This window comes from Sphaerodactylus townsendi, linkage group LG07, assembly GCF_021028975.2.
Source record: "Sphaerodactylus townsendi isolate TG3544 linkage group LG07, MPM_Stown_v2.3, whole genome shotgun sequence".
NCBI classification, from domain to species: Eukaryota; Metazoa; Chordata; class Lepidosauria; order Squamata; family Sphaerodactylidae; genus Sphaerodactylus; species Sphaerodactylus townsendi.
Genome location: NC_059431.1, coordinates 36,282,147 through 36,305,381, shown reverse-complemented (window position 1 = coordinate 36,305,381; position 23,235 = coordinate 36,282,147). Strand labels below are relative to the sequence as shown.

Here is a 23,235-nt window from a genome sequence, read left to right as displayed (position 1 = left end):
AACAAAAATGTGCCCTTAAGTAAAACTTTGCTATGGCTACATTGAGATGCCATGAACAAGCTCTGGTTTGCTTGTGACAAGAACAAGGATTGTTTATCTTGGACTGGCACATTCCTTCCACCTCCTAACACATCTGGAAATGAGGTTACACATTGAATTGTTTGATGAAACCATAGCTTATTGTGATGCTTGATTGTTGGTAGTTTAGCTAATTGTGGTTTGTTTCTTGACTGCAAAATGAGATTCTAATCCCATAGTTTAATCTTTACGAAGAAACCATATTTCTAGGGTTTCTGCGCCACCCAGTTTTTAAAGTGTCCAAATCTGGCTGTTACTACAATTGCTCTCAGACCAAAAATTCTTCAATCTGAGTTGCATATGCAATGACAGGCAAGAATTTATGAGACTTGAGGAGAGAAGCCGGGCTTGTTCTTTTCTTGATAAAACAGGAGTTTGTCAATAAACACTATCTGTGACACTGTACATGGTAAAAGGCCCAACTAAATCTCATTCTTGATTTTAAATGAGACTTTTTGATCTTTGTCATTTTTCTGAAGTGTGCTCTGTAATTCAGTTGTCTTTTGTATTACTACAATACAAATTAACTTCAGCTGGTCCCCTTGACTGTAATGCCATCTTAATGATTTATAATACTGAAAATGACTTTGAAGTCAACTAATTCAAGTCAATAATACGTTTTATTTTATAAGCTTAACATTCTTGATTTTTTAATTTGAAAACAGAAGCCATGGGTCTCTAAACTTTGGTCTCTAATGTGGCTTAGTGCATTTTTGTTGCTTTCTGGAAAAAATAGAACACACTCTTATTCCTCGTATTGTTACGTCTCTGTTTGAAGTAGACGTCTTGTTAATTTTTAACATTTTTGGTACATCCTTAATTGTAAAAAATTGTCACACTTTGAAGTTTTTTTTACTATACACGATGCTTCTTTTAACTTCCTCAGAACTCACAAAAAGCCTTTGAATAGCACTGAAATCAACATCTGTGTCTCTCATGGGTGCCTTCATGAACAATCACTTTGTTAACATTTACTGCATGGTTGCTATCAACACTGACACAAATAGCTTGAACATGTGAATTCTCACTTGACATGTCTAAATTGCAAAATTCTTGCCATATGGAAATTGCCAGACTGTTAGTGTATCTTGTAAACATCTCCTCCCCCCCACAAAACAATGAAGTCAAATCAAAATAGGTCTTTCTACTTGTCCTTGCTGTACGTTTAGATTGTGCGTGTGTCCTTATCTTCTTAATATGGGTTTATTTAGTTGATGTTTCTTCTTTATGTTGTATTTACTTCGTTTGTCTTCTTTTTGGTACATTTTTCTCAAGTAGTTATCTATTTCATGTGTAGTTATACTCATTCAGCTATTGTAGTTGTTCATAGAGGAAAAATAATCAAAATAATCATAGATTTTCCCTTTGCAATCACTTCTTCTGCAAAAGGACAAAATCTAAATAAGCTTTGTCACACATCTTTCAAGTTATTACAGGAATCAAATATATGAATAACATAGAATTCAAAGTGAGTTTTCTTTGAGCCAAAATAAGAGGTCATGTGATATTTTAAAGATTGAATACATTTATTTTAGCATGAGCTTTCTCTTTAAAGAGTAGGTAGATTCCAATTTTTAATCGAAGCGTGAAGTATAAACTAGTGGGGAACTGAAGGTACGTACAAGGAAGCTGTGATAATATGCCTATTTATAAATATTAGATTCTTCTTTTCAGTGCATGCTGCAGTAATTGCAATTAATGAAGCCATTGAAAAGGGAGTTGCAAATCAAACTATCATAACTTTGAAAAATCCCAATGCCATGTTGGTCAGTGTGGAAGAAGATCTTGCCAATGCATATCAAAAGGAACTTTCTGAAGCTAAAAAGAGAAAAGAAGAGAATTCAAGACTTAAGGTCAGATAGCTCATTTCATGGAATAAATAGTGAAATTAACTCTGTCTTAATAAATGATTATTCCATATCCCTAGCGCTATAGTAGTTTAATTGAAAATATTGAAATAAAGGTAAATGATACCCACCTATTTTTTCTACTGTTTCATTGTATGAAAAATTTTGACTTTCCTCTAATCCTAATCAATGTTTCTGCCGTAGTCAACTTGTAATAACATCCACAAGTTACTTCAGTAAACATTTCACGCATAGAAAATTCCTGATTATAGATAATTGATGTTAGAATTCAGTCCTACATTCACACACTTTCTCAGTGGTTTTCCAGACTGACAAAGTAGCAGAAATAGTAAATGAATCCTATTTTTAATGTTTTCCCACCTTCTGTTGTGATATCACTTACATTCCCTAATCAATTAATGCTTCTTCCTGAATATCCTATAAAAATACTTTTGGCTTCAGTCACCCTCTCACCAATTTACATGTAAGATAATATAACTGTACATCTGGTAAGCCTAAACCTCCTTTAAGCTTATGCTTATTTTTGTTGAATTTACCTCTTAGCATACATTTCCAAAGCATAATTTGTTCAATAATGGAATAATTTTTTTCAGAATGGTTCAATTTTGGAGGAAGAAAGAGATGTATACGAAGAGTTGCTGACACAAGCTGAGATTCAAGGAAACATCAATAAGGTCAACAGTGAGTAATCTTTATTTCCTGTTCCTGAAACCTCAAGAGCTGTATACTTAACCTTAAGTCTGTTGGAAAACATTGTGAAGTTCAGTTTTGCTGTCACTGAAGTTTTCTGCTACTTTTACGTAGGGCTTCAGCAATTAGCTGGAATTCTTTGAGAGTTGTTATTGTTATTTCTAATAACAATTGTGAGTGAGGATGTTTTCTTCTTCATCCTTTGCATTCTTGGTAACAGCAAACTTGTTAATTGGAATGCCAATCTGCTTTGCTTGCTTGTTTTCCTTTTCTACTAGCTGCAAAATCCAGTAAATTTTGACCCCTCTTACGTAATACGTTTTAGCCCAGACTCTTAAAAAGTATCTGAGCTGATATGTTGTTGCGTGCTGGTTCAAATCCAAGAGGCTTTAGTGCAAGCTCTGTTGCAAAACAGGAAAAGTTTTGAGCTTGCTAAAGGTTTTATGGTGCCCTGGAGAATAAAGACCACCATTGATAGTTCATATGCACAATCTCTCCACTGATGCTGACCTTTCAAAATCCAGAGTATTTGCCATTTTTAAGCATTGTTTTCCTTTCAGTTCACATAGCTTTAGACCAAGTGAACACGGCAATTGACAGGCAAGATGAAATGGCACTTATGGCAGGCTTGAACTGTTCTACTCTGAGTCTGCTTGAAGTTCTGCCGCAAAATTCCTCATGGTATCTAGCACAGTTATTTGACTCTAAAGATCAGAGAACACAGGTAACTCAATGTAATACATGGTAGTTTGATACTTTTGCCTTGAACTTGTTAATTTATTATTTCAACATGAATTGTTGAAGGGCAGGAGACTAGCAAAATATTATATACTGCTATATGCAATGTCCTTTTGAATAACCAATATGAGTCATGAACAGAGGCTAAAACTGGTTATAAATGGAATAAAAAAACTATATTTAATCCTAGTTGGGAAAACTGATTTTTTAGAAACCCACACATTTGTCCATGTTTGGGAATCTTTTGATTAATGCAAGAATTTTTAGTAGATAGCATCACACTTCTGATGGTGAAACAGTTACATTTAGAAAGTAGCATTAGCTGTATCCTAGTGATTTTAGCTTAATAAAAATATAATGAAACATTTTTTTCTAATCAGATGGCAGGGTTTCCAATTATGCTTGACAAAAGTGAGATACAGAATGAAGTTAGTATTGCCAATGCGGAAGCAGAGACTCACAAGTGTAGTGAGTAAATTTTTTCATTCGGATTTCCATCACTTGGTTCACCTTAGGGCTGAGCACCTTGTTCCATTCTTGGAATCATTGTTTCTTCAACCCATTTGCATGTTTACACAGTTTTGTTGTCACCATTACAAAATTACTAATATTTCCAGTATTTCTCCCCCCACCCTGCCCCACACGGCCAAAGTGTTCTATCATAGGACATGATTTAGAAGTAATTTCAGACCTTGGTTTCTCACTGTGCACTGGGGGTGTTCTTTTCACTGTGCACACAAGCCTGTGGTCTGCATTCTTCCCTGTGTGGTTGAAACAGCTTCTGGGTTAGCCAGCGTCAGAGAAAAGCACAAATCGTTTGTGGTTTGGATGTGATGCCACTAACTGTGGATTGCTGCAAAAGCATTTGATTTAGAGCCACATGTATAGGTGAAAGAAGCAAACAAACCCAAGGATCCCCCCCCCCCACACACACACACGCAAATACCAGCTCATTCAATAGCGACACACTATAATCAGTAACTGTGTATAAATTATGCCTTTATCTGCTAAATACATTGCATTGTATTCAGAGTACAAAATGCTGACACTTGGTTCACTTGAGTATAGTAAACTTGGTTTGCACAGATATACGGATGTAAGCGCAGACTTTAAGAATTTAATTAATATTCTTAAATAGTTGATTTCCACACTCTTGAAACAAAAATTACTACATTTAAAGGGGTTCCAAATTTGCCACTGCATATTTCTGTCAGTAGCTTTTTCTGGGACTACAAGAATGTATAAATTTCTAGGAGATTCATCTTGAACTACACTTTCATGCTTTCTAATGCTTTTGTGACTTTGGCTAATGGCAACTTCTTCTCTGTTGTTCCTGTTTAATTCATTGATCTAACTGTTTGCATGTTTTATACATACGCATTGCTGCACGGGACTTGGTATATTTGCATATTTTAATCAGTATAAGTAGGTGTGACAGACAGGAGCAGGCAGAGGCAGAAAAGGCTGAATCTAAAGTGTTAATACCTCACAGAGCCTGAGTGGAGTTTTAGCAGAAGAAGCCAAAGCTTTAGCGATGAGTTATAAAGAAAAGAGATGTGTTACATGTCTGTGAAAGACCTGTAGTGTTGATGGGAAGAGAGTGTTGGGGAAAAAATGGATCATATTCTAGCCAAGAAGGGAAATTATCTTTTAGGGAGAGAAGAATTCCTAGCCCAAGTTCTAAGAACGGAGCTAGTTCACCTTCTGGATAGAGTGGATAGAGCTGAGGGAACTGACAGTGAAAGAGATTGTTTCAGAAATGAACCATTCTCTAGTCAGAAGGGGAATTTACACTGCATGTGGGCGAAGATTCCCCATACCTAGTTCTTTAGAAGGATTTGATTCAAACACTGAAGTGATCTAAAATTTGAGAAGTGTGAAGGGAGAGTGAATTGGGATAATTCTCCTTTCCATATAGTTTACAGGCACCAGAGTTAACATGTGAACGTCTGAGTGCTCGCTTGGGTTCAACCTGTGAAGCATCAGGGAATAACTCTGACAAACTGACATTTTTCAAAAAGCAATTACCATCTGTGCTGAACTTTGAAAATGACTTCGTACTTGTGTACAGAACTGCTTCTTTTATTAGCACCAATATTCCCTTCAGTTGTTTAATAAAATTATACTATTTATTTGTTAAATTTTGAAAAAGTTATTTCTGTGTGAAAGTGGGATCACCTCAGTTCCCTAAGTTGATTCAGACATTGGTTAGATTTACTTTAAGGGGGCATATAGTGCGGGACAACTGAAGAGAACCCTCAGATCAAATTATATTGGTTTCTACCAGATCAGGTTAGTTGGTAATCAGCATTTTGAATTCTTGTTTTATAAAGAATTAACTGCTAAACAAATCCACTTTATCTGAATCAACAGCAGCACTTACTCTCCTTAGGCAATGGCCATCAATATTATTTTGTTTAAAGACTAGCATAAAGCCTGTTGTGCTAAACAAATACAATGGACGCTAGACAGCTGTTGGCGGCAGGCGTGGCAGTGCATCTTGGGAAAGGAGGTGGGGGCCGATCGTGCACTGAGTCCAGCATGCAGGATCAAGCACACTTCCTGAAGACCACTGGTCTTGGGAAGGGAGGTGGGGCCAATTGCCGGGCAGGACTCACTTCCAGACACAGCTTGGCTGGAACTGAGTCCTGCGCAGCGATTCACTGAGGGTTCGTAATTGGGTGTTTCAAAGGCTTAGACAATTATAGGTTAGAATTTCTACCCTTCATTTCCCTCAAAGCAGCCTTTGACAGAAAAAAAATCATATTTTCACAGCAGACAATATAATATGAAGAAACGAAAGGTTAGATCAATGTACGTCAGAGTGCCTTCTGCTGAGGGTTTAGAATCAACAGAATCATTCCTGTGTTAGTCTTCTAGATACTGAAAGAGTAAGGGTTCTCAGAACTGCTTCCAGGATTCCATTCTAAAGGATGGAGGAAACAATGAAAAAGGCTGCCGGGCAGGCCAAAACACAGTGGGCCACCCACAGTGGAGGCACAACTGGGAGAAGCTTTTGAGCAGACCTAAGTTGATGTATAGGCTCATTTACAGAGAGGTGGTCCTTCAGGTATGTGGGTCGCAGGCAGTGTAGATTTTCCAGGTAAGCACCATCACTTGAATTGAACCTGGAAGCGTATAAACAGCCTGTGGTTTTGTTTTACTGTTGGTGTAGCATGGTCCTAGTCAAGCAGATAGGATGCTTCATTGATGCCCACTAATGCTTTCAAACTGTCTTCAGGGGTACTGGCTTATAGAATAAATTGCAGAAATACTGTAAAGACATGGATCAGTGTAGCCTAGTCAACTGAGACAAGAAGGGAGAGTAATTTATTAATAAGATGATGATAAAAGAAGGTGCTCTAATAACAGCTCGAACCTGCCTGTTTATCATCAAGACTGGGTCTATGAGCATCCTCATACTCTGCCTCTGTTCATCCTGAGGTGGCTGGACTATTCAGTATAAGGCAGCTTCATGCATGTTCATGTGACCACAATGTTTGGGAACTGGATCTGTTAATGCCAGACATGGCAGAATGTCATTAGCATGTTGATGATGCCCAGCTCTGAAACGGCAGATGATCTTATTGATTGATTTATTACAGATGTTGAGTCGGTGAGCGAATATAGATCTCAGGGAACGGGCAACAAGTTCCCCACTCATCTCAGCCTCTTCATGTATGCTTTAACAAAAAAAAAGACTGAAACCTACCTGAAGGTGGTTCTAACAATGTCTGCCTCTTTTTCAGGATGTTCTGATTACTCTTTATAGTTTGCTGTATCAAACCTAGCTGATATTTCTGTGCAATCTAACGCAGCGGCATTGCCTTTTATCAGTTTAGTAATCAGGTCATCCAGCAGTTTGATTGAAATTGTCCCAGTCTTGAAACCTGATCAAAATCAGTCGAGAGAAAATGTATGTATCATGTACCTGAGGTTGTTCTATCAGTTGCTCAGTCACTTCATCCAAGAATGTTAGTTTAGAGACCAGCCTACAATTGGTAAGATCATCCATTGCCAGAAGTGTATTTTTGTTTTCCAGTGTAGAAATAAGAACAGCTTTCTTTCAAAGGACTGACAATTTTCCTGCTACTACAGAAGAATGTTTAATTCTGGAGAGTGGTGCTGTGAAATTATTGCTGCAAAATTTAATCAGCCAAGATGATCAGCCAGTTTGCAGGTGGTTATCCTTAATGGCGTCTCCCATTAAAGTATCTTCATCAGTCCCAGCAACTCCCAGTCAAATGTCTCCAGCTGCTGCTTTTGCCTCCTGGAACCAGTGCTTGTAAATATTTTGAAAGTTAAAAGACACACAGGACAAAACAAAACCTACAAGTTAATTTTTCCTATGATTCTGAGCACATTTTATTTCCTTGGTGCATAGCTGAAGTGTCTTTGAGTTATTGTTTCCCAATAGCTTCTGTGTTTGTGGCACATTTCACTTGGGATGCTGTGTTTGACACTGATACTGCGAGAAATATCAGCTGCACAGTATGAAATGGATTCAATAGGGACTTCTGAAGGTATTTTTTTTCTCTTGCCCCTAGAACTTATAGCAGTTGATCACATCAATACTGCTATTCGTAACTGCGACCCTAATAAAACAATTGCTGCTCTTATGAAACCTGAGGCCCAGCTGCCAGAAGTTTACCCATCTGCTGCTACTGTGTACCAGACAGAGCTCTTCAATCTACAACAACAGAATGCTGTGGTGAGTTCAGAAAGCACCCTTGAAGCTGTATAACTCAGAAATGAACTATTCTATGTACCAAAGCTCTGTTGTTTCAAATGAGTAGAAAGTCAACCTGTTCTAAATCTCTGCTATTCTATCACATGTATATTTCCTTATGACTTGGGTAAGTTTATACATACTTTTAAAAACTACAACAGGTCTTAATTGCAAGCACAACTTCTTTCATTCTTTTGTATTTGCCATTTATAAAGGAGTGCTATTTACCTTGTGATAGTGAGAAAAAGTAAATGAAACGTAAATTGTTGAGATTGGTCTTACCATTCAGGCTGACGGGGGTTACATTTTACAAAGGGTTAATCATAGAAAAATAAGCAAAATTTCACTGCTTAGAAATCCCTTTTGGATTTTTTATGTGACTTATCCTTAAAAATATACAACTTCACAAATTTTCTTCAGTTCCATGATTTTATATAGTTGTTTGATGATACTTTTTAAAAAGTGAAGAAAGGGGATGGTCCTTTCCTCAGGCTTAGCAAGTTGGGGCAAACGGTTTCTGTTACATTCTCCTGGAGAGCAAAACGGAAGAATGCTGTTTTCTCCACATTTTCTTCATATTTCTTTGTTATTTTGGCATACAATTAAATGCAATAAACTTATATGAATCATAAGCAGGAGCAGAAACTAATGTAGGTGATCTATGGGTGCAAATAAGCCCAGTGTGCTCTGACTTAACAGGGAGCTTTTTACCATTTGGCTAGTCACATAATCTTTGTTCAGGAAAGTATTGATAGGGTACCACACTGTGAGTTATTGTCTTCACAATTTCAATTTAAAAGTTTCTCCAATCATGGAAGGAAAAATCAGTTTTCCTTGGAACTCTTTAGGACAGTTGAAGCAACTCATTCTGTCTAAATAGCTGCAGCGATTTCAACATATTTATGGGAAAGTGCTGTGTGAAAACGTATGTTCACATGTCATATGACCCTCATGAGTGTGATCTGTTGGTGTGCCAATACTATAATACAAAATACATTTGACTGAATAGTGCATCCATGTGTGAATCACCACTTTAGAATTCATGGCCATTCTCTATTAGTTGCTGTTTCCATATGTACTTTCAAGAAAAAATGGCAATTTGTAATCCAGCAAGGCTCATATATAATTCATATAATTTTTAATTTATATTTTCATCAGACATACAAAGTAATGTGTTTTATTTGCTTTTGGCTGCTCCCATTCTAAGCATATGAAAGGACATATTTTTTGCCTTTGAACTGCCTTTCCTTTTCTGAGCATTCCTGTGGCAGACGATGACCCCTTTTGCAGGTCTTAGAAATTAATTTAATGCACAAGTTCTCTTTTAAATATTGGTGGAAATCTAGTTTACATGCTGGTCTGAATGTATTTCTGTAGAACTACCTGGCTCATGATGAACTTTCTATTGCGGTGGAGATGCTATCAGCTGTGGTACTACTTAACCAATCTTTGGAAAGCAAGAATGTTGCAGCGACAAAAACTCACCTCAGCAATCCAGCCATTGGGTTTAATAACCTGGAAGAAGAGCATTTACAACGGTAAAAGCTTAGCTCAAGTTTTTTCCAGACCAGCTTCTATGGAGGAGCGAGGATCAGTTCACATGGTCCCAGAATCTAACAGTGTAGGAGATTGCCAGAAACCTAGACACACTGGGATGTATGTTTATGTGTTTCTACCTGTTTATGTAACTGGGCATATCAAATTATGTTCTCCTCTAACAAGACTGAAAACAGATTTAATGCTGGGTCTTTGGTGAAGTAGTTAAGGTGTTGGACTAGGAGCTAGGAGACCCAGGTTCTAATCCTCACTCTGCCATGGAAACTTGTTGGATTACCTTGGTCTAGCCTTGATCCTGACAGGAATTCGGATGGGAGACCTTCAAGGAACACCACAGGTGTGATGTGGAGGCAGGCAATGGCAAACCATCCCTTACCTTGAAAACCCTAAGGGGTCGCCATAAATCACCTGTAATAATAATCCTGCAAAAAGTGTATAGTAACAGACTTTAATGAACTGCTTACAGCTATGCTGATACTCTGATGACTATGAAGTTAGAAGCTTCATCTCAAGGACAAGAATATTTAAGCTGGAATGATATCCAAAACTGCATCGACATGGTTAATATGCAAATACAAGAGGAAAATGACAGTAAGTAGTTCCTTTAAGGCCTGGGTTCTAAATTTTGTCCAAAGGAGTACTGGTAAATTATAAATCTGAGTGTATAGTTGTTCATAGTTTTATTCAGTTCATTCAGATATGTTTTCCACAACAGCCCTTTAAGAATAGGATGGATTAAGAGACATATTAGAGATGTGGCCTACAGGTGTGTGTTACATTATCTGTGCTGATACTAATGTACTCTGGATCTGATGCTTGCCTGGATAGGAGACTTCCGTAGGACATGATATAAATATTACAAATTATAGTAACTGAGTAGTAGTTTTCAACTTGTCTGTTGGAGTACATTAATAGATTGATCTGGAATGTTCAAATTGCAAATTTGGTTTTGCTTCTGACTATGAGATTCAACCTGGCTTGTTGCTCATAATATTAACCATGAATATATACTTAGTCATTGTTAATTCTTGTGAAGTTCCTGGGTTTTACTTAGGGGGCAGCATAGAATTACATTAAATGGGTCACAGGAAGTACAGGAAGTTTAGTATTTGGTATTCAGTTGCCAAAGTCCCCATCACCACCTATTTCCAAGAATGGAGAAAGTCAAGGATTTCAAGAGTACTATGTAAATTATTTCTAAAACAATAGTGCCATTCTGAATTGCCTCAATAGAGGGCAAGTTCAACTAAGTAAGGTCTTATTTCTGAAGACTGGTTCATGTATAATTTTTTAGAAATTTTGAATATGCTTCAGAATATAATCTAGTTTAGAACAAATTCATCACTTTTTAATTTAAAAATTATTAAAAGACGGTAAGGAAGCAAATGGAACATACATTGATAACAGTGGAAGTCCTAATGCTGGCCTTGTTCCAAATATCGATCACTGATTGACTTTAGCATTAAATATTGTTTTGCAGTCGTAAGGGCCATTGCCAGCTGAATGCCACAAATATGAGCATCGTAGCATCTCAACACAGCAATTTTTAGTGAAGGGTGAATGTGATGTGAATACTGTGAATGATCAAGTAATAAGAACATAAGAACATAAGAACAAGCCAGCTGGATCAGACCAGAGTCCATCTAGTCCAGCTCTCTGCTACTCGCAGTGGCCCACCAGGTGCCTTTGGGAGCTCACATGCAGGATTTGGAAGCAATGGCCTTCTGCGGCTGTTGCTCCCGATCACCTGGTCTGTTAAGGCATTTGCAATCTCAGATCAAAGAGGATTGGTAGCCATAAATCGACTTCTCCTCCATAAATCTGTCCAAGCCCCTTTTAAAGCTATCCAGGTTAGTGGCCATCACCACCTCCTGTGGCAGCATATTCCAAACACCAATCACACGTTGCGTGAAGAAGTGTTTCCTTTTATTAGTCCGAATTCTTCCCCCCAGCATTTTCAATGAATGACCCCTGGTTCTAGTATTGTGAGAAAGAGAGAAAAATTTCTCTCTGTCAACATTTTCTACCCCATGCATAATTTTATAGACTTCAATCATATCCCCCCTCAGCCGTCTCCTCTCCAAACTAAAGAGTCCCAAACGCTGCAGCCTCTCCTCATAGGGAAGGTGCTGCAGTCCCTCAATCATCCTTGTTGCCCTTCTCTGCAGCTTTTCTGCTTATCTCCTCAATATCCTTTTTGAAGATGCTTGGCATTTACTCAGAACTGGACACAGTACTCCAAGTGCGGATTTGCATCCCACTGCTTTATATAATGGGCATGACAATCTTTGCAGTTTTATTATCAATTCCTTTTCTAATGATCCCACAGCATAGAGTTTGCCCTTTTTTCACAGCTGCCATGCATTGAGTTGACTTATTCCCATGGAACTTCTATCAACTAAGACGCCCAAATCCCTTTCACAATGGTCTGTGACTGATAGCACTGACCCTTGTAAAGCGTGATAATGTGAAGTTTGGATTTTTTGCCCCTATGTGCATCACTTTGCATTTTGCTACATTGAACTGCATTTGCCATTTCTTAGCCCACTCACCTAATTTATCAAGGTCCACTTGGAGCTCTTCGCAATCCTTTGTGGTTCTCACCACCCTACATAATTTGGTATCATCTGCAAACTTGGCCACCACGCTACCCACCCCTACTTCCAGGTCATTTATGAATAGGTTATGTGTGATTACATAGGAATCACTTATGTGTGTTTTATCTCTCAGCAACTAAAATGTCATTCTGTAAGGAAATATGACTTTAAGAAAAAGAATCCCACTTAACAATTTAAAAGTTGCATAATAAATCAGGGAGGAAATCATTCTGATTTAAACATCAGTACTGAGTATTGTAAAGAACGTTTTCTGGTAGTGGTTCTCTGTACCACATAGATCTCCATTGTCTTTGACATGCTATTTTAAGGAAGGAAGGCTGACAGTTGACAAGCAGCTATTCCTCCAGGGGCACTCCAGGCAGCAAATCATCCCTGGGAGATGTCGAGGCAGGGCCTCAGAGTTTGGAAGTGAAGCTGGTGGATCCATTTCTGACCCTCCCATTGGGCAGTTCCTACAACAGTCAGATGGTGGCAGCAGTTGCTCAAGAGAGACAGACAGAGAGAGAGCAGCCCCTTCTGGGGGAGTTGGAAACCCGTGGGAGAGGGTGGGGGTGGAATAGGGCCTGTACGTTAGAAAAGGCATGTTCCACCACAGCCTTGTTGCAATTTTTTTCTTGCATGTGCACACATTATAGCATATTAAATAATGCATTATAGTATTGTGCTTCAGTTCATTCCTGCTTCTTTCTTGCTTAGGGACTGTAGCAGTTGGTCTCATTAATGAAGCCATTGATCATGGAGATCCTACAAAAACACTAGAAGCACTATTGCTACCTGCAGTGAAGCTCCAAAATGTGAGAACAGCAAATGCTTGGCATTACCAAGATGTACTCAAGAATGCAAAAACACTCAAATGTCAGGTAAGGTTTCCCAAGTTTTCTTTCCTGCCTTGCAAGCTTCCAAATACCAAACAGTCTGTAATTCCTTCCTGCCACACTTCTGCAGTATCTGCATATTACCTCTTTAATACCAGTGATATTTGATCAGGTAAATTTGGTTATTGTACTTTTGTGAATGGAAGCTGACCTTGGGGTGGGTGGGGATCACGTGTATATAGGTTTTCTGCACACTTGAGTTACTTTTAATTTTCTTGGGAGTTGATCCACAAGCTTTGGAATTGGTTTAGGCATGGTTGTTCTGCACATCTGCCCTCCCTAAGTATTTTCACACTTGTGGAATCAGTTTATTGTCTTCCACGCATGCCAACAGTGGTGGCATTGCAACACCTCCCCTTTTCAAAAAATAGGCATTAAAATATTGATATCTTGCTGGAGCATTGTATCAGTAGGCCTAGGAGATCCTCTGAATTATCAGCTTTCATTTTTAACAAGTAAGTCTCCAGCTCATTCCCTCATGGATATATTCCCTTTTCCTTATATCTCTGAGGGGAAAGAAGTTAGATACTTCCATTTTTAAAAAATGGAAGTTAGGAATTCAGAGAACCTCATAAGCCTATTAATACAACCCTCCAGTGAGATAACAGTATTTTTTAAAAAAGAAACCAGTTGTCTCCAGAGTGGTGTGGTGAAGAGGAAGTTGTTTGACGACAGCAGTCCAATAATTAAAAAGTAGGCTGGAGATGGATAGGAGCGGGCAGGACAAAGAAAACTGGCAGAAAAATTATGTATGAGGGAAAAGGTGAATCAAAACAAGCTTCTAAAAAAACTGAGTAAAAGTTCTCTCAAAGGGACCAGAAAAGAATGGCAGAAAAACAAAAACTCAAAGTGAAAACAAAAGGCACAAAAATTTGGAAATTGGGATAAACTGAAACAGTTTGAAGTGAGAACCTATAAAAAGATCATGTGTAGCAAATTCCCTAGTTATGTCTTGATTATTGTCCTCCTGGTTCTCTCTGTAGCAAACATTTCATCTGTTCAATGGCTAGCCATTTGGTTTCAGTCCTTGGCTGTTGGATTTGAGAGAGGTAAAATTTCTCCAGCACAGGCAATCATGCTCAAGACATAATTTGCACAAAGAAATGCCTCATTAAGCAACTGTGTCATACAACAAACAAATCTGTAGATTACTTATGTTGAAGTTGCAGATAGAAATAACAAAATCTGTATGCAGAGCTTTGTATAGCTCTTTTTCTTTTTATATGTTCGTGCTGAGTGCTTCCTTAGACTTTATTAGTCAGCAGAATATGCTGACTAATATCCTTTGATTTCTAATTTGCCAGCTGATCCTCCACTGTCCCTCAGCCTCTGCTCTTTATGCACTTGCTGATGGACGTGTGAGCCCAGAGTGGTGCTGTGGTTAGTGAGTTGTACTAGTACCTGGGATACTCCATTTCCACTCTGTCATTAACCTTGCTTAATGGCACTGGCCTCCAGTCACTTCTGTCAACCTAACCTATGTCATAGGATAGTGGTGAAGATAAAATGAAGAAGGGAGAACTGGGTATGCTGAGCTCCATTGGGGAGAACAGTGAGTGTTTAAAATGTACTCGATCCACTGCTGTCGGTTTTATGGGCTGTGTCACCATGGTCTGGTAATTTTTGCTCCTAATGTTTCGCCCACATCTTTGGCTGGCATCTTCAGAGGCATGGCACAGTGAGATGGGTTTCTGTGCCGTGAATAGAAACACATCTCACAGTGACACGCCTCTAAAGCTGCCAGCCAGCCATAGATGCGAGCGAAACATTAGGAACAAAAGCTACCAGACCTCAGTCCCATAGCTCAGGAAATCCTGAACAGCCAGTTGATTCCGGTCTTGCCAGCCTTTGACAATACAGTGGACTAGATCATATTTTTCTGGGAAATTGTCACAGCAGAATTAGTTCAGAATTGCACAAGGACACATACTTTTATTGCAAGTAAATATTAAGTAACCTTTAATGGCATATACCAAAATGTTTACAGCAACCTTGTTTTATTATTTGAGCATTCTACTTCCTTGCCATGCTATCTGTGAATAGGCCAATGTCTGTCATTAGTTTGTTTGAAGAAACCTCGTACATACTGATTTTTTAAATATTAAAATGGCCATTTTCAAGCTGTTTTTCAAAAGTGAGTCCCACTGAACACAGTGCACCTTGGTAATACATAAATGCTTAGGATACATTTATTAATGTATTTGTCTTTGCATTGACTTTATAAAGGAAGCTTCAGCCCTTGGTTTGCAAGACCTGAGTAAGGCTGTTGACAGTGGGACATTTTGGAGGACATTAATTCATAAGTCAGAACCCGTAATGCACACAGAACCCATAATGCACACCCATTTAGTTTTGGCAGTGTTTTCTTTTTTACCTCTGACATATTTCCTTTCCTTAGTGTACATTTGTTACCATGGTCCAGGCTAGCCCACTCTCATCAGACTTGGGAGCTAAACAGATTTGGCCCTGGTTTGTACTCGAATGGAAGACCACCAGGAAAGCCAAAGGCAGGCAAAGGCAATACCAGCTCTGTTTGTCTCGTCATGAAAACCCTATGGGGTTTAGCAGCATTTTCCACCACCATAACACTGGGATTATTCCCTTGTTCCTTCCAGAGTCTTCTATCCTGGCTTGCCCCGTTCTCTTTCTTGGTGTGTTCTATCCATACCCCCTCTGGATTTCTGCAAACCAGAAGAGCCTTAAAGTTACCTATGCCATTCACTGGCCTTTCCTTTAGTCAATCCCTCCTCCCTTCACAAAAATGGCTAAAAAAACACAAAGTTTCCTAATGCAACTATCTGACTGAATAGCTTCTATTATTTTAGAAAAATCTGGAAGTGACTTCACTACTCTCTAGGAATTGCCAGAACCTCTGTGGTAAAACAATAAAGGTTTTGGTGATATTTAGGGAGGACTGAATTTCCCTAGAAGTGACATCATGCCTCTGGCTCTATAAATTATTTTTAATTGCATGCTGCTATGCTGAGTGGCAGCAGAAAATGACAGGTGGGGGCTGGAGATCTCCCTACTAGCAGCCCTGTGTATAGTTATCCACTGAGGTATATATTCTCTGTATAGTCTTTGCAGGACTTTTATTCCATAGGAAAGTGAAACAAATATATTCAACTTGCAGCCTCACCACCTAAGTAGTCAGCTATACCATTAGATGAATAACTGTTCATTTAGCCAATCAGAATTTGTCTCCATAATATTTGTCTATTGCTAAAGTTTTACCAGTATAAAAATAAAATTCGTAAATAGCATTTCGTGAACAAAAATACATGCACAATTTTGTCAAGGGTATAACATGCGTCCATCCTGAGCCTTTTTAGCCGTGGTGTGATGAGCACTGGTCTTTCTTTTGACTTTGGATGTGAAGAAGTAAAGAAGTGGATCAAGGCAGCTGTTCAGACTGCTCAGGCTTAAAGCAATAAGGTAAAAGAAATACAGACTGTCTCTAGCATTGCGGTAGTAATTCACATGATGAGCAATCAGCGTGATATTACTTGGTGTGTAACAAATAGCGAAAATGCTAAGGATGAGGAAACTGGCTTTAATGTACCAGAGCCACTTCTGATTGTAAGCTTTGAGAGTTCGTATAATTGAAACATAACAAAAAATAACAATGCAAAGGGGTATCACAAATCCAAAGACTGCCAGAGAGATGAAGTAATAAAACTGGAAGGGTGATGCCGATTCACAGTCACTATGAACATCGTGGCAAGTAATAATATTTAGTTGATCCAAATAATAGGTTTGCTTCATTAAGGTCAGAGGCAACATGTATAAGAAGACAGCAGTCCAGATCATCGCACAGGCAAATGTTGTCAAATGTTGCTTAGGCAAAGTTCTGTAAGTGAACGGATGAACAATGGCGACATAACGGCTGATGCTGATGCAGGTGAGGAGTAGAATGGAACAATACATGTTACCATAGAAGACCACAGTCATGATTCGGCACATGGCTTCTCCAAGTATCCAGTTATTACCATTGAGGTGATATGTGATTTTGAATGGTAACATAACACAGAATAGAAAGTCTGAAATGGCTAGGTTTGTGTAGAATATGGCTGTACGGACTGATCTCATTTTGAAAAACAGCATCCATAGCGTGAGGGCATTTGATGGCACCCCTACTAAAACCACAGCTAAATAAACAGCTGGGATCAGTTTTGTGCTCAGTGAGCTGGTGAGATATTCCACTGTGGAATTGTTTACTTTTAGTGAGGAGGCATTGGACTTCCCCGCAGAATCCTTGTTTTGTTTTTGTTTGTTGTGGCTTGTCTTTGTCGGACTGTCTATGACTGAAAGAGGGATCTCCTCATGCTGGTCTTGTGGAGTGCCTCGGAAAGTCTTGATTATATGAGACGTATTGCCTTGACAGTCCAAACTGCTGCTGTTACATTTGCTTTCTGCAAGTTAAAGACAAACCGTTAAAGCGGCTAAAAGTCCTGTTTGTGTGCTTTACTTTTTAAAGGGAAAAAGCTTTTTTGCTTATGAAATTGGTGGTTGTGCACTTCATGTCTTGTCATTCTTATTACTCTTACAATCCAGTCCCACAAAGTCCCACTGACTTAAATCTAGTACTGTCACTTAGAAAATGAGCCAAATCTTCAAAGATCTGCTCAATGTGGTTCACAGAGTAAATCCAGAGCAATAAAGTAATAAAAATAATAATATATGGATGTTTGGATAATAAATAAGCCACAGAGACAAGGCAGTGGCATGAAAACAGCATGCAAACATTATATGGCCAAAACTGAATACATAAAACAGTCCATAGATGAGATGCGGGCCATGAAAACAGCTAAAGCATATGGAACTGGTCAGTTAAAAACCTGGATAAAGAGAAATATGGTGGTTCAGTGTCTAGAAGGACAATAAGATAAAACATCAGATGAGCCTCAAAGTGGCCAGTCTAAAGGCAAGCGCCTGTGGTCACCATCTGCCTCACTTCTGCTGGTGGAGTACGCAGAACCGTGCTAAACAGAACTACTCCCTGATAATTTTTTTTTAAATCACCCAAGCACCTCAGAGCTCAAGTGGTAAGGACAGAGCAGCCATCCAATTTCACTGTGGCAGTCATAAAAAACAACAGATCCCATGCTTATTTGAACACTTAGGAAGAAGTTTCTAATCAACCCTTTAAAAAGAGCTGTATATTCTATTAAGCCAGATTGTCAGTATAGTATCACCAGAAAGGCCTCTTCCTTATCAGATAAACTCTTTTAAGATTACAGCATCACATAATAGTGACATTGTTCCCACTTGAAGTTTTCCTGTCTGGATTAATTATAAATTTAAAGAAGCATGTTAACTGTGCAAGGTATATGCATAGTATAGCGCAGCGGTTCTCAACCTGTGGGTCGTGACCCCTTTCACAGGGGTCGCCTAAGACTCTCTGCATCAGTGTTCTCCATCTGTAAAATGGATAAATGTTAGGATTGGGGGTCACCACAACATGAGGAACTGTATTAAAGGATCATGGCATTAGGAAGGTTGAGAACCACTGGTATAGAGTATATTGAGTGGTAGGAATTTATTTTCCTTTTGGCTGAAGCGTTCAAATTGTTTGTGCTTTAGCATAAGGACAATCCTAAGCATTTTCTGTGTGAATGTGCCAAACACATGAATCCAGGTATCTTGTCATTAGTTCACGACTGTTTTTGTGCTAAATGCTTTTTCGCTGAATGTAAAGAAATTATTTGCAGGATTTTTCTGGGCATTAATAATCCCTGGGAAGTGGAATTAGCTAATAAAAATAGTATCGTTTTTATGTATTGAGGGGTTTTTCTCCAATAATTTCTTGTCATTTACTTTATTTGTTCTTGGGGACATTACTGAATGCTTTATTGACGATCCTTAGCTAAAAGTTACTAATGAAAATGAAAATTAAGTACATCGCCCATCAAAATATTATTATGGAATTCTTCCCCATTTCAGATTGTTTCATAATCCAGGCTATAATTTATTTAATGAACTCGTGTTATATATACCTCATTTTCTGCCTATTATCAATCCCAATTGTGTAGGTTTTCAGGAGGTCTCCCATTTAGGCAAAGATCAAACTTTTACTTCCTTAGCTCAAAAAGTTACTATACATTGTATGCCTTCCAACCATGCATACCAATTGTGTATGATACATATGTAACTTTAACTTGGTTAATATTACCTTTTTTAAAAAAAACACTTAGAGACATAACGCAGAATGTGAATGTCTTACCTTTCTGGCATAAACCAAAGGACAGAAAAAGCAGTCCACTTGTTAACAGGAACAAAATTTTCATTGTGGCAGTTCAGATTTTTCAAGAGTGTCTAATGGCGTCTTAAAGCTTGTTTAATGGTATCTTGAAACAAACTTCAGCAAAAGAATTGCTTGGAGCTTCCAATCTACATTCCAGAATCATTCTGTATATGCTGTCTTGGGAAGCAAAGCTACTTTCTTTATATGGAGAAGGGCGTAACCCAGCTGTATGTGGCAACAGGCTTGACGGTTGAGCCTTAGTCAACACACAAACCATTCTTTCCTTTTCCTTTTTTTGGCAAGAATAAATTAACTCCTGAACTGCCATGAATTTAGGAAGGAGGGAGAGTTCAGCCGCTATAATTTTAAAATAATTGTTCAGGTGTTCTTATAAAGGCTAGAATGAGATGTTACAGTACTGGCAGAATAAAATATAAGGTGATATTAGAAATGTGTAAGGAGGAATGATTGTCAGTTTTGCCAGATTAAAGAACTGAAATTTATGAAAGTTATATAGTTGTCAGATAACTGTTATCCTCAAAATTTAGTACACCTTTGTTAAGAAGCACATTGAATTAATCCATTGTGTTCTTCCTTGGGAGTGCTTCTGCAATTAGTAGTGAGAAGCATACATAGGCCGATTACCCATGGGGCAGCTGCTACACCCTGGCAGCTGGAGCGTGTCAGGGCAGAAAGTGTGTTGAGAGAGGGAGCACATCGGGGCAAGATGTCTTTTCCTGACATGCTTCCTCTTGCCCTGCAAGTGCTTCTCGCTTTCCCTGCAGAAAGTAAGACCACTTTTGGCACGATTTTTGCACCAGAGTGGGGCAAGGGTGGGGCAGAGCTGGCTGTGGGTAATCAGCCATAGGGAGATTTTGCTGACTTGAAATGAACACAGACTTTCCAGGAACTCGCTTGCAATTTGTATGTGAATAGCAACCAAGTTCTTAATAGAAAATAAAATTTATTGTATATGTTTCCTAGGTTACTTTATACGTTTGTTCATTATACAGTTTCTCTAAATTTTGGCTCTAATGAAGTTCAAAGATGGTTATTAAAAATGTAATAAATAGGCAGTGATGCTCAAATGAAAAAATAAAACACACAGGCAGTAATTCTAAAATAATTCAGTACCTGTCTCTGTTAATATCCATAAATCTACATGCACTTTGCAAATGTAGCAGATGGAAAGTCATACAAAAGCAGGTAGTTGTTCTCAAAAAGTGCAGTAAAGTAATTCAAATGTTGGTTGTGGTGGGCTTTCCAGGCTGTGTGGCCGTGGTCTGGTAGATCTGGTAGATCTTGTTCCTTGAGAGGTGAACCAGTTGAATCCGGCTGTGAAAGCCTTCGACAAAATGTTGTTTTCAATGGCTGTTTCAGCAGTAGTTTTCAAAAGAGGTAATGAGACAAAAGCAGGCAGTAGTGCTCAAAGGAAACAGTAAGGCAGACAGTCCTTCCAGATCAGGAAGGACTGTCAGCACTTAAAGTAGGTGAAAACACCTCTCGTGTAGCACTGCTCCTTTCTGTAAAGAAAAAAAACATTGCATTCACATGTCATTTATACAGCATTTGTACATACAATATGTCTAGATATAGTATTATATGTAAGCACGTCTTACCCAAAGGATATACTTACTTAATACAGGTGGGAAACTTAATTTATTTAAGAATTACAGCCTGTTTGTGTTTTATTTTTTCATTTGAGCATCACTGCCTATTTGTTACATTTAATAACCATGTTAAATGTAATAACCACAATAATAAAATTGTGTTTAGCAGGATTGTATAATAAACAAGCTTACAAAGCAACCTAGGAAACATGTATAAGAGAATTTATTTCCTGTTAAGAACTTGGTGACTGTTCACATAGAAATTGCATTACAGCGTTATTAAATGTCTTTGGTAGTTAAAAATGTCTTTGGTAGCAAAAAAATGTCTTTGGTAGTTAATACGGTAGTGTTTCATTGTATCTAATTTGCTGTTCTTCCATGTTGCCTTTGGGTATTAGTGTTATTGTTAACTAGAAAAGATCTCCTAGCATGATTAATAATGAGATTCAAAATTCAAAATAGCTCATCTAGAGATTCAAATTTCAAACATAACGTTTTTCACATCTATTTTTCCTTATAATCCCTTCTAGTGACTCTAAAGCAGAGGAAGGGAAAAGGAAACGCTTGTTCTTGGAATAATCTCTCCACAGGTGGAGGCATTGTTTCAGGAGTGGCATTTAGTTTCTTCCGGAAGCGAGGAGAATGGGAATGTGGGATTTTCAGGCCTGATAGTTGATGTCTGTCAATTAAGCTGCCCTATGAGACTGTCAAGAGATATCTCCCCCCAGAATGGTGCTGAAGAAACAGCTCTGTTGGCTTGCTTAGTGAATTCCTGGCAGAATGAAAATCTGTGTATGTTTTGTCCCTCATGTTGGCAAATTAGGAGATGGTTGTTACCTATCTGAAACGGGGACCTTTGCTCCTTCAGCTTCATTTTCATGTGCCAGTGTTTACGAAGTTAGTTGTACTTGTGTTTATATCTTTTTGTAAATTACAATTGTAGTTGTTAGCTAACAGGCCAAATTCTGGTAAATATAACCAACAAGACAGCCAAAAACCATGCAACTACATTTTAAGTATGAGCTAGCACTTTTTTTTTTTGATGGTAGATGTTCGTTCTTTATGGTACATTTGGATGACATGGCTTTTTTCCCTTCACGCACGTTTCCTTCCGATTGGAGAAATCGTGAAATTGCTAAACAAGTTTTGTTCTGTGATGTTGACTCATCTTCCTGTGCGTTTTGTCAAGTGTGTTCTAAACGATTTTCTGCCTTCTAGAATAAATTAATCAACCCACATCTCAACTGTCAAATAAAACTATTTAACATAACAAAAATGATGAGTGTTTTTTTTTTTCAAATCAAGTAATAGAGTTGAAAGGGTAAAGTTCAACACTGCAAGAAATTATTGAACTTATAGGCATAATACTACCACACAACCAGTCTATGCACTGTACAGGTATAAATTTAGATGGTTTGCAATTACAGGAAATGAGGCTTATAGAGGATTGTGAAGAAGTCTGTATCAACAGAATGCATGTTTGTAATCAACAGAAGTTTAGACATCAGGAAACTATTTTAATTTGGGGCTGCTTCTCTTTGTCTCCTCAATTAGGAATCTCAGGATGATTCATCACTCCTGGGCCTTGATGAAATACAAAAAGAAATTGATAATTCCAACAGGAACTTGGAAGATGCCTCAAAATGTAAGCACTCATTAGAATCTTTTATTTTGCTTGTAACAAAGTCTAGGGTAAGTATCATGGCTTCTGTCTGACGTCCCTGGTACCATTCCTGACAAGGCTGCAGCTCACTCATCTATTTCAGATTTTGTTCTTAGTTCTGTGTGTGCATGCGTGCACACATGCTGTCAAGGCCCAGCTGATTTATGGTGATCCTGTAGGGTTTTTAAGACAAGAAATATTTGGAGATGGGTTGCCATTGCCTGCCTCTGCATGAGTTGAAAGAATTCTGAAAGAGCTGTGATGGTCCAAGGCTTCATGTGGAGAAACAGGGAATCTAACCTAGTTCTCCAGATTACAGTCCACTGGTCTTAACCACTATACTATGCTGGTTCTCCCTTCTATATACAATCCCCAAGATTCAGAATGCAAAACCCACATGAATCTGGGGACATAGTTTGTCGGTCTTGATCTTCTTGGAGAGAATAGTTGCATAAGCCCTCCCCTTTCTGATTGATACTGTGCCTCATAAGGAAGGTATGAAAACCAAACCTTATAACTTTTGAATTGCTATAAATTATATTTTATTTTGTTTTCTGAGTTTTGT

General features: G+C 38.3%; 2 protein-coding genes across 3 annotated transcripts in view; one reads left to right on the top strand and one right to left on the bottom strand.

Annotated features, from left to right (window-relative positions):
* Positions 1–23,235, top strand: part of IQGAP2 (IQ motif containing GTPase activating protein 2) — a 161,288-nt gene that overhangs the window by 94,133 nt on the left and 43,920 nt on the right. The window contains exons 8-16 of one of the 2 annotated variants that reach the window (XM_048503984.1): positions 1,753–1,931; positions 2,540–2,627; positions 3,197–3,360; positions 3,755–3,842; positions 7,922–8,085; positions 9,481–9,641; positions 10,127–10,251; positions 12,975–13,138; positions 22,562–22,652. In XM_048503984.1, coding sequence (XP_048359941.1) covers positions 1,753–1,931; positions 2,540–2,627; positions 3,197–3,360; positions 3,755–3,842; positions 7,922–8,085; positions 9,481–9,641; positions 10,127–10,251; positions 12,975–13,138; positions 22,562–22,652 — 1,224 coding nt within the window. The remainder of the gene's footprint in view (positions 1–1,752; positions 1,932–2,539; positions 2,628–3,196; positions 3,361–3,754; positions 3,843–7,921; positions 8,086–9,480; positions 9,642–10,126; positions 10,252–12,974; positions 13,139–22,561; positions 22,653–23,235) is intronic. The other variant, XM_048503985.1, reaches the window with a different exon arrangement.
* On the bottom strand, positions 15,084–19,512 carry F2RL2 (coagulation factor II thrombin receptor like 2). The gene is made up of 2 exons (XM_048503990.1): positions 19,377–19,512; positions 15,084–17,565 (listed from the first exon to the last, which is right to left on the bottom strand). The coding sequence occupies exons 1-2, from the start codon at positions 19,438–19,440 to the stop codon at positions 16,448–16,450; spliced, it is 1,182 nt and encodes a 393-aa protein (XP_048359947.1). The 5' UTR covers positions 19,441–19,512; the 3' UTR covers positions 15,084–16,447.

Coding starts and splice junctions, on each gene's coding strand:
- F2RL2 (XM_048503990.1), bottom strand. CDS start 19,440: ATGAAAATTTTGTTCCTGTTAACAAGTGGACTGCTTTTTCTGTCCTTT. Junction 17,566..19,376: donor CTTTGGTTTATGCCAGAAAG/GTAAGACATTCA, acceptor TTTAACTTGCAG/AAAGCAAATGTAACAGCAGC.